Source organism: Mchenga conophoros, linkage group LG17 (genome assembly GCF_057382185.1).
Source record: "Mchenga conophoros isolate Kocher_MC1m ecotype Shallow Benthic linkage group LG17, M_conophoros_male_GT1.1, whole genome shotgun sequence".
Classification (NCBI taxonomy): Eukaryota; Metazoa; Chordata; class Actinopteri; order Cichliformes; family Cichlidae; genus Mchenga; species Mchenga conophoros.
This window is the reverse complement of record NC_140542.1, coordinates 39,767,870-39,779,374: the sequence shown is the minus strand read 5'-3', so window position 1 is coordinate 39,779,374 and position 11,505 is coordinate 39,767,870. Positions and strand designations below refer to the sequence as shown.

At 49.3% G+C, this 11,505-nt stretch overlaps 1 protein-coding gene across 1 annotated transcript; it reads left to right on the top strand.

The window, feature by feature from the left end:
- The first annotated feature begins 1,022 nt into the window (after positions 1-1,022).
- LOC146555962 (nuclear receptor subfamily 2 group F member 6-like) lies at positions 1,023-9,720 on the top strand. Its single transcript, XM_085252764.1, has 5 exons — positions 1,023-2,965; positions 3,736-3,830; positions 6,711-7,045; positions 7,129-7,375; positions 7,932-9,720. The coding sequence occupies exons 1-5, from the start codon at positions 2,694-2,696 to the stop codon at positions 8,204-8,206; spliced, it is 1,224 nt and encodes a 407-aa protein (XP_085108890.1). The 5' UTR covers positions 1,023-2,693; the 3' UTR covers positions 8,207-9,720.
- Positions 9,721-11,505: the final 1,785 nt, after the last annotated feature.

The window sequence follows — 11,505 nt, the reverse complement described above, 5'->3', positions numbered from 1 at the left end:
ACATGAAGCTCGGAGGCCTGTAGCGACTGACTCTGCAGAAAGTTGGCGACCTCGGCACACCGCCTGCCTCAGCATGCGCTCTACCCGCTCTGTGACTTTACATCCTAGCGCTTTGTGGCTGAGTTGCTGTCATTCCCAGTTGTTTCTGCTTTGTTATGATACCGCTAACAGCTGACTGTGGAATATTTAGTAGTGAGGAAATTGGTGGCATCCTATCACTGAGCTCCTGAGAGCGACCCGTTCTTTCTCAAATGTTTGTAGAAGCAGTCTGCATGCCCAGGTGAATGATTTCATACACCTGTGGTCATGGAAGTGACTGGAACACCTGATTCCAGTGATTTGGATGGTCAACTGAATACTTTTGGCTATACAGCGGCAGCAGTGTGGCGACTAGAGACCAGTTATTTCAGAGAGGAAGTGTTTAAATTAAAATGACCGAAGCAAAAATGAATGAAGGCAGAGATTATTTATGTTCATGACCAGACTGGAGTGTGTACAGGAGACCAACTCGCATCTGGAGATGGGCGACCAGCAAATCCCTTTAGGACAAATAACATTAAGATTAAGGTTAGACAACTAAAACACGTGTTTACTGTTGACTGCATGGCCCCACTTCCTTATTTCCCACATCACTTCCTGTCCCTGCACTGATCATCTTCCTGACCACCATGTCTGCATAAAATCACATCATCTTCCTCCTCTTGCTCATCCAAATAAACGAAATCCTCCGTCTCGATGTGGAAAAGAAAGGTCGCGGCACCGATTGTCGGCCGTGCCTCGCGCAGGCCTGTGAGTGTGCGCAGCAGGTGTGAAAAGGAGCCGGCGGCGTATCATATAACCTTTTGACAAGTTGCTCAACAACAACAGGCGCTCCCTGTTATTATTGGGTCAACAAAGTCGGAGGAAGTCTTTGGGATTAGAGCGGAGTGGAGCGCACGAGTGTGAATGCCGTGTGCTCGTTGAGCCCCCCCCCTCATCTTCGTTCTCTTTCAGCATAGAGGTTAACTCCCCCCACCGCCACCACCGCCGCCGCCGCCCCTACCACCCCTTTGCTCCCAGGCGGGCCCGGGGTCAGGGCAGAAACCGGCAGCCAGTCAGGCATTCTTTCTGTGTACATGTGTGTGTTTGTGTGTGGCTGCAGCCCACTCTGTGCTCTTTGACTCCGCTGCCCTTATAAGGCGAGCAGCGCCATGGCAACAGCAGGGCTTGAATAGCAGTGTCAAATCCCTCAGCACACAGACACACGCTCACTCTCCCTAAAGGAGGGAGCGAGGCAGAGACACAGAGCGGGGATTCAGAGAGAGAGAGACGAGGCCATCTCCGGGCTGCTCTCCACTGCAGCAGCAGCAGCGCCGGGCTTTCGCTGAAAGGTCTGTGACCGTGTTTTTTCCTGCGCTTGTTGTTTGCCTAATTTATTCCTGCTGGGGCCGGCAGAAAGAAGGAAAGGCAGAGAGGGGGGAAAAGGACAGGCAGAGTAGCAAAGAGTGCAACAGTACACCGTGACTCGCCGACAGGGAATGCAGAGAGAAATTCTGGCCTCTGGTTGTTACTGCTGGATGGACAAGTACTGACAAAACAAGAGGAGGAAGAGAGAGGCAGCACTTTGTAAAGCTCTGAGAGGAGAGGCAGCTGCGGCTGAAGAGATTTCTAAACTCTGCTTTTGTTCCAGCTTGTTGTTGCTTTTTTTTCCTTCTGTGACATCTGATCCCCCGCTGACTTTAAAACAGTTGAAAGGGATCACAAGAGAAACTCAACTTCAGCCCGGACGACAGAAACAGGAGGTGAACTTTGCTGCTCCTGAGAGTGAAAGGCGTCTAATTCTTTACTTATTTTCACATCAAGCCTGGACTCGAGTGCAGATAGCCTTAAATATACTTTTAGATTAATAGGCAGTCTATTCACCAGAGTTTCCCAAACTCCTCGGCTTATTTTTCGGGGCAAATCTTTTCCTGCTCTCCATCACTATCAGCCTCGACACGTCAAGAGTGAGTCTAGGCTAGAACTGGCTCTGATGAACAGATAAAAACCTCAGCACGACAGGAACTGGTTGGACGAGTTTATAAGTCAGAGCAGAGGGCAGGGCAGTTTAACCCTGCATGAAGGAGGGCTGTGTACGACTCGCCTCCCGCCTGCTCGTCCTTCCCAGAGAAAGTCGTGCGCTGAACAGAGAGGGGCAGCAGAGGCTGTTTGCCCCCCCACACCCACACACAGACACATACTATGCTTAGGGATAGGTGAGAGTTTTTCTTTCAAAGGGCGAAGACGGAGAAAGAAAGTGAGAGGGAGGGAGTCAAAGTGTAATTTATTGTTTCCTGTGAAAAGAGCGAGGCTGCACCCTTTTCGACTGCCTGAACTCTGAACCGCACACCGTGTTTGCGTGTGCGCGTCTGAAGTTTTGTCGGACCTCGGGAAGCCAGCGTGATCAGAGGTCAGGGCGGAAAACAGGACAGAGAGAGCCGGGGATTAAAGAAGAGAGGGACGACAGAACGTGGAAAGACCCACAGGTCAGCTCGACCGGACGGCAAAGACGAGAAAGGTCAAGAGGCGGAATTTCCCCCGTCACTTTGACTCTCCTCGGATCGCTGCCGTTGGAGGCGGACTCGGCTCTTTAGACTCTGAGAGCCCGTTGGAAGGCGGTGAGACGGGAGGTCTGTGTGTATGATCCACTCACGGGGCTGCACGTCTCAGAGAATATGGCCATGGTGAGCGGAGGATGGGGTAATCCCAACGGGGGCGCTAACGGACTCGGGGAAAAGGCTTACCTGAGGAGGGGGGAGGACGAGGAGGGGTCGCCCCGGGCCGGGAGCAGCGACGTGGACGTCGGCGACGACGACAAGGCCTGCGTGGTGGACTGCGTGGTGTGTGGGGACAAGTCCAGCGGGAAGCACTACGGCGTGTTCACCTGCGAGGGCTGCAAGAGCTTCTTCAAGAGGAGCATCAGGAGAAACCTCAGCTACTCCTGCAGGTAGGGACACAACACGCATTGCTTTGCACGTGGAGAATATTTTTAACCACTTTGATACAGTTAAAAACAAACCCGAGTGTTTGTTAGAATCTGTGACTCCTCCTGTAGGCAGGTGTACGGGCACAGCTGCAGCAATATATGCCCTTATATCTCTAAAGACACCGTGCACACTCTGTAATCTGATTACATTAGTGTATGACTTTCTTATAAGCAGATTAGTCCATTTCTCACTCCTGAAGTTTGCGATCCAGCCTCACAAACAGCCAAAAAAAGAGAAAAAAAACCAGAAATGAAAGCACTGAAGGTCAGTCATGTGAGGATGGATTGCTTCAGAAGGTCAGCATTCCCATTATTCTTCACCGCAGGAACATTATGTTGCAACTCAGTTCTGTTACTGAGACCTCTCTCAGCCGCCCAGTAAACTTATTTCTCCTGCAGTGTGACCTCTGAGTGCAACACGTCCTTTTTTCCTTTGTGCTGTTGGTTTGTCACATCTGGGGCTGAAAGAGCTCCCAGTGAAATATTTGCAGACCTCAACCTGCTGCAAGAGGCAACGCAAGGGCGTGTAGAGCTGCTGATTTACAAAGGTCACGAGCCTCGATAGCTTTCAGCCACTCCAGCTCACTTATCATGACTCTGGGTGGGAGGGAGGGTGTCCGTGGGGACAGAGGGAGAGAAAGGAGGGAGATTTCAATCCCATACAGGAAGTTTGTTTAAGTTCAGTTCCGGCTTTCATCTTTAAATGTTTGTGTTGCACTTTGTTTGTGCAGATCAAACCGAGAGTGCCAGATCGACCAGCACCACAGGAACCAGTGTCAGTACTGCCGTCTGAAGAAGTGCTTCCGGGTCGGGATGCGCAAAGAAGGTATCAAAAGGTCAAACCTACTCCTGCTAAAGGTCATTAATAATAATAAACGGGTGGAGTTGCTGCCGTGGTGGAAGATCCCACTGAAAGGTGCACCCATCACCATGTTTGCATCCACAGTCTGATTACGACAAAAACCGAAACACTCCTGCGCCGCAGCGAGGGGAGCCACGTAATAATTACCCCTTATTCAGAAACGCTCACGTCGGCTCCTTATCTGCTGAAATTTCACAAATATTTACAGACGAGCCGGTCGTATCGGCTCGAAAGGTCACGAATGCCGTGTTTACAACTTGTTGCTCTGTTGCCTTCAGCAACAAGGAATTCAGGTTTCAGGATAAGCAGTGAGTGGAAAACGTTTGAAAGCATTAGCAGGTGAACAACTTGCTTTGCCACTTGCAAACTACCGCTGCATTATTATTACCGATGCATTAATATGTAAGCTGCTTTTAGTGTTGTAGATAACTGAGGTGGAGGCACGCGGGCGCCTTTGTTGGGCTTGATGATGACAAAGCTACATTTAAACTGGGAACTCTGATTCGCACCGAGAGGGGATGCTGGTTGCTGCTGCTTAACAGCTCTGAAGCACCTACTGGGACATTGTCCAGGTATCCAGTTATCTGTCAGCTGAAGCCTGTTTTCACTCAGATGCAGCAGCTGAGCTTCAGGAAACAGCAGAAAGCAACAATGCTTAAATGTCACACGAGGAAAACCACCGACTGACAGCCCGACTCTGCTTCATGTGCTGAAAACGGTTCATTACCTTTGTCTTGGGTGGGTGCGAGCATTTCAGCGTTTCCACCCTCAACTCGCTGGCGTCGAGTTGACTTGACAGAAACCTCAGCTGTAATTGTGCTCGGCTGTAACCTTACCCCACTTGTATTTCGGTCTGTGTCAGTGGACACCAGACGCTGTGCCATACATAGTGCGCACGGTGCAGCGTGCCAGGGGTTACATTTGGCCTGCGGTTATTAGTGAACCATGCCGAGCGTGGCCGTGACGCAGGCTGCGCTGTTTCCACATTACCTGGAAATGTGCGTCTCACCTCTGACCCAGTGAGGGAAGCGGCCGTTCAGGTTGCCTTTAGCGAGACTTTGACACCAGCGCTACGTTTGATTCGGTGTAATTTAAAACGGAAATCTGGTGCACGCAGAGCGAAGGATTTCAGATGTATAAAAGCTACAAAAGCATCTCACTACTGATTTACTTGTTACGGAGCGGCGGCGACGCACAGACACCGGCTCTTTCATCCTGTGCCGGTGCGAATCTGTATTTAGCAGTTATGTGCTGACAAACGGGCGATCGCTGCAGTCACACACACTGTGCGTGGGAGCGTTTATTAAGAGGTCACGACGGGTCCAAAGTAAACACCAACGGTGCGGCCGCGGTGAGGATGAATCTAATCTGCTGCCTACAGATCGACAGCATAACTAACTTTTTATCTAATGATGACTTTTTCTGTTTGTTTTTAAACACCTGCAAAGAAACTGAGCTGTTGTAACAGGTTCACTCTGTTTTCATTTGCAACTTAATAAACCAAACAAGTGCAGAGGTCACTTACTGAGAAGCAGCACAGCAAACGATGGCCTTTGTCTGACACTGACCTGATGGATAACTCGTAAAGAGCTAATCTCCCTGCACCTGAGAAGTCAATGTTTCACGTATAGGTAAGAGGTGACCTCCAGGTGAGCAAATATATACCCAGCAAACATTTAATCCTGAGCTGAGAGAGCGTAACGTCCATGTGACTGAGACTAAGGACCAAAAGGTGATCATTGTTGTAATGGTCCTTCTTTTAAAGCAGTGTAGTTGTATCGCACCTTTCTACTCACCTGAGCATTTAAAGCCCTTTCTGCTGCTAGTCTGTGTTATCCAGTCTCAGAAGTCTCATCTGCACCGAGGACAGCAAACTCATTTTACATCGTCGGCCACATACAGCCGCCTTTAAACTTCTTTAAGATTAAACTACACATTTAATCCCTGAGATATTTTAGGAGAAGTGCAACATTAGTTTTTCTACATAATAAAGAGAAGCTGCTGTGCGAATTAAAGAAATCTGTCAGTGTGACTCTTTGAAGGACTTCTGGTAGCTCGTTGCTCAAACTGCAAAACAGTAAAACTGAAACTTTGTGCTCGTTCACAGAAAATGTGCTTTTTCTCTCACTGTGGATCTGCTTTAAACAGATTCTGTAGGAGATAAAGTAGAAAGAAACTCTGGTGTCGTATGCATGACTGTGGGGACGTTGCTGCCCTGCTTCACCTTCCTAAATCTGTCCAGTGGGCCAAATTTGGAGCCTTTGCTGGGCCGATTCTGGGCCCCGGGCCTTATCTTTGATTCTCCCGAGCTATAGCTAAGGGCTTCCTAACATTTGCACACACTCCAGTGGATGAATCAGGTGCAACAGCGGGTTGAGTATCATGGCAAACAATATTTTGGCATGCAGACAGGAGGAGTCTTGAATAACCCGCTGCACCACCTGACCCACGGGAGTTTCAGATTTCACTAGAACAGATTTTTGGACCGAGCTAATTATGTTAGTCATGTTCTACTCGTGGACACTGTCGAGCCAAAACACCTGATTTAATAAAAGTATACTCCGTAAACTCTCGACCCCTCGAAGCTCTTCTGTGAACTGGTTTGTGTCATGTTTCAGCTGCTAGAAGTTCAGGGTGGGGTTTTTCTCAGAAGCTGGTGTTCTGCGCCTGCCCTCGGAAACATCTGTAAACTGTTCAAACCGTCATCAAAGCACATTTTTATTGACCTGTACCGAGGCGTCTTTATGGGCAAGAACATAAAGGTTGCATACATGCAGCGTGTCATTCATTTACTCGCTCTCTGGACTGAAGCGAGTGGTTTTCAGCGGTTTTCTCTCTCTGCAGCCGTCCAGCGGGGTCGCATCCCTCCATCGCACTCAGGTATCAGTCCCAACTCCCTGGCGGGTGGGATCGCGGGTGTGGGTCCAGGTCACATTGGGGCGGACTACTTCAACGGCCAGCCGGTGTCCGAGCTCATCTCCCAGCTCCTCCGGGCCGAGCCGTATCCCCCGAGCCGCTACGGGGCGCCGTACGGCCAGGCACAGATGCAGGCATCTGCGAGCGGCGCCTCCGTCATGGGCATCGACAGCATCTGCGAGCTGGCAGCCCGTCTCCTCTTCAGCACCATCGAGTGGGCCAGAAACATCCCGTACTTCCCGGAGCTCCCGGTTTCAGAGCAGGTCAGGTCTAAAGCGCGGTGACTTGCAGTCGCCAAACTGAACAACAGACACTCGTGGCTCAAAGTGACCCTTTCGCTCCACAGGTGGCGCTGCTGAGACTGAGCTGGAGCGAGCTGTTCATCCTTAACGCAGCTCAGTCGGCTCTCCCGTTGCACATGGCTCCTCTGCTGGCGGCAGCCGGCTTTCACTCGTCTCCCATGTCCGCCGAGCGCGTCGTGTCCTTCATGGATCAGGTCAGGGTTTTCCAGGACCAGGTGGAAAAGCTGAACAGGCTTCAGGTGGACTCGGCCGAGTACAGCTGCCTCAAAGCCATCGCGCTGTTTTCTCCTGGTAAGTCTGATCTTCTTCTTTCGAGGTTATGTGAGTAACTCACTGCGGCGCGATCTCTTTACTGTAAACTGAGCCCACGGTTTGGTCACAGAGAACCAAAACAAAGCTGTCGGAGGTATCACACACGTTTCTCAGAAATAAAATCACCGCTGTCTCAGGGAGGCGCTTTGATTTGGCCTCTTTGACCTCTGACATCATCAAGTAGCCCAAACCACAGACATCCTGTTACTCAGTAGTAAAGTGTAAGAATTATAAATAAACACAAACAAATGTCAAACGGGCCAAAATAAAGTTCAGATCTCTGAGTTTAAAACAGGGGTGCCAAACATAAGGTCCAGGGACCACGATCGGCCCACCAAAAGATTCCAATCTGGCCCAGTCGGAAGCTTTGGAAAATGTAAACAAGTAACACAGAAGTGAATGTTATCATTTTTCACAATCTGCAGCAGAAATGTCTATTTTTAAAGTTGGTGCACACACTTTCAGACAAAAAGCAAGAAAAACCTTTTGCACTGGTCATCAGGTGATGACACAGCCTCTGTTTTTCTGCCTTTAGACGCTTGTGGTCTGACAGACCCGGCTCACGTGGAGTCCCTGCAGGAAAAGGCTCAGGTCGCCCTGACGGAGTACGAGAGGTTGCAGTACCCCAACCAGCCTCAGCGCTTCGGCCGCCTGCTGCTGCGCCTCCCTGCGCTGCGCGCCGTGCCGGCTAACCTCATCTCCCAGCTCTTCTTCATGCGGCTGGTGGGCAAGACGCCGATCGAGACGCTGATCCGAGACATGCAGCTATCGGGGAGCTCCATCAGCTGGCCCTACGCACCGGGACAGTAAAGCCAGCTCCGGAGTGAGATCACACTGAGATGACTCAGAGCTGCGGAGGTCACTTTTTCCTCTCGTTAGCTCTGCAAAGTTTGCCCGATATGACACCAAAGCTGCTTTCAGGGAAAGAAAGTTTGATCGTCTCTAACGTTTGCAGCAGACCTCTCTCGCCCTCATTCCGGATGAACTCGGCTTTCGGTAAAACTCCTTACCGCGAGGCCACGTGCCGGCACTACCTCCTCCCCCATCGCCCCCAGTGTGACTTGAAACCAGAGTGCGCTCTGAACGAAGCCATAGCAGCGCCACTTGCTGTACGCTGCCGTGGCCGGGACGCGGCGTGCAGGTCGCACGCAAGCTGTGCGACGCTTTGTGCTGAAGTAAGAGACTTTGCTGCCAGACGAAGCATTTGTGAAGACGGCGACGCGTCGCCTCATGCAGCGCTTCACCACAGAGGAGGCTGCAGATGTATATACGACACCTGTTTTGTACGCCGTGTTCAACACAGATCAAAGTAAATCACTCAGGACTGTATGAGAAACATGAAGCTGTGCCAGCTTCAGCTCGCTCTGTGCAACGGTACCAAATCCAGCAGACAGCACAAAAAGCTTTTTTAGCCCCTTCACGAGGTGCTGGAAGGTTACAACGATCTTCTTTTCTCGTCTATATTCTGAGCTTAAAGCCGGCAGCTGAAGCCTCAAACGGGCACGAGAGCGGCGCCGACCTCCTCGACCATTTGAACTGTTTCTTTTTAGCACGTTACACAGCGCTGCAGAAGCTGCCGTTAGAAATCAAGCGAATGTACTTAAACACAGCCGGGCTCCTCGGGACGGTCGCATCCCAGTCGGACATCATTACCTCATGTTTATACGTCGCTGACAGATGGAGATTGTATAGAGAACTATGTGTGTTAAAGATATTTACAAAGGGATCAAGGCACTGCTATCACTGTAAGCAAACAGCAAGACCCAGCGGGCAGGTCTTAGCCAGAAATAGAGATTAAAATGTTAAATGTCATGTGAGAGGACTTGAATCGTTTGAGATCATTTAGTGGAAGCTACACTGAATCAGGTGACGCCCGCTTTGCTGATTATTCTGTGTCCTGTGCTTTTGTGAGGCTAGGTGTGGTTTGAGTTGTTATTTTGTGTCAGCGGCCTCTTCGAGATGATTGTGAGCGCCGCTCTGACGTGAGAGGAACTTTGTCATTGGTGTGTTAGCGCGACGACCTGCAGCTCATTGCGATGAATTGTGATGTTTGTTTTGCCAAACTGACTGAAGTAAGACGACGAGCAGGTGATCATTTCTGTTCTTTTTATATTTCCAGTTATGTCGTTTAAAAGAAGGCGAGCGAGGCCACGAGCCCTCGCGCTGTCAGACGACTTCTCCGCTTTGATGTGAACTCCAGTGATTTGATTGTGTAGCTTTACGTTTAAAAGAATCATCTTTGTGTGACTGCGGCAAAACTGAAACATGCAAAAGACGCCCGCGCGTTATTTTTGCATTGGAAATAAACATATACGTTATTTTGAGTGGTGCATTTTCTTTCAGACGTGACGAATAACTTCATGTGTAACATGTTTGAAGAGACCACCGGGAACTAGTGTATCAGGCACGTTTACATGCAGGGGTGGAGGAGGTGGAGGAGGTGGGGTTTCTCTCAGAAAACATGAGAATTTCTCAAAATTTGGCACAAACGTGGACTAAGTGATGAGATCGTCCCTCATTCTTGGCGACTCCTCATTCGGTCTCTGGTTTGTGCACTAATTAGGACCACATTTCACACCAACGTGTAGAAAGGTGAAACAATACAGTCAAAAAGGTCAAAAGTCGATTCTGGTCAGACGTGGGTCGCGAGTGGTTGTTGGAAGCAATAAAACTCATTCAGCTACTCATGACAGGTTTAAATGAACTGCTGAAGACAGATGTGTGATGGAAATAACTGATACCTGCAGCCTGAATGCGGCAGAGTATGTGCAGATTTGCATGGGCTAATGCAGCCGAAGAGGTTGTGTCGGTGACCTCATAAGAGCCCCTTAGACTAACTCGTTTCACACTTGACTGCTACACAAACAGAATTATGTGAGTGGAAGTGGCAACACAAACCTTAGTAGTGTTGGTGACGAGTACATAGTTGCTCTGGTGACAAAAGTTACAACGTGCAGCCGTGACCAGACTTTGTGTCCGTTGTCGCTTCAGTCTTACATCTTCCTGCGATCGTGTGCAGAGTCACAGGACAAGAGTCGGTATTTATCAGCTCGTGGGCCAAAGCCCGAGTGATAAGTGATCTATTCCAGTCTTATCAGTCCTCCAAGCCAGTTGCTTATTAGGGACTAAAAACATCCTCCTTTAGAACGGTGACAGTCTAAGGCTACGTTCACACTGCAGGTGAAAGCGCATCAAATCCGACTTTTCTGACCCTCTGCGACCATCTATCCGATCATGGTGTGACAACGTGAACGGCACAAATCCGATATTTTCAAATCCGACCTGGGTCACTTTCGTATGTGGTCCTGAAGCCGATACATATCTGATGTTTTAGAAAGCGACTGCTGTTTGATGGTCATGTCGCATTAAATCCGTCTTTTACATCACCGACACAAGACAGACGCTGATTATCAGCGCCCGACATCGCGAACGCTGCCTGGCCATCCCGTGTAGATGTCAGTGAAACTGTTGGGAAGAAAACGTTGGAGAAACATGAACATTTTCCTTGTTTTGTATAACCTGCAGATTCTGACAGAAATCTGCAGCTATCCTTTGAAGCAGCGCTCCTCTAAAACAGCAATAAGGATCATTATTAGGCCAAATGTAGATAACACAATAACTTTATAACTTAAAGCAAAATTGGGAAACGTAAAGTCCGAAACAAGTCTTTATATTAAGGCCATCAGTCACACAATACTGTTTGGTCTGGGTCTAAACAGAGCGCGTTGTGTGTGACGTCTTCTTTTCTGCATGCGGGCGCTTTGAGCGTTCACAATAGAGCGCGTTTGCTGTCGCATTTTATTTATCGTGTGAACGAGCAGACAAAAAAAATCAGATTTGATCAAAAAATCAGAATTGAGCATTAAGACCTGCAGTGTGAACGTAGCCTAAGCAATTTCCAGCATGCTGGAGCGCCGTGTCACAAGGTAAAAATATTGAAACTGAAGGATTGTTGATGGATCAACAGCCAATCTTTATGATAGGAACGGATTAGGATCAATTGGGCCAGAAGCTGATTTCCAGCAGGCGGCAGAGAAGTGGAGAAAAGTTTGAAACAGAAATAAAAATCTGACTAAAACCTGAAGCAGGGAAGTACAGAAACGCACCAC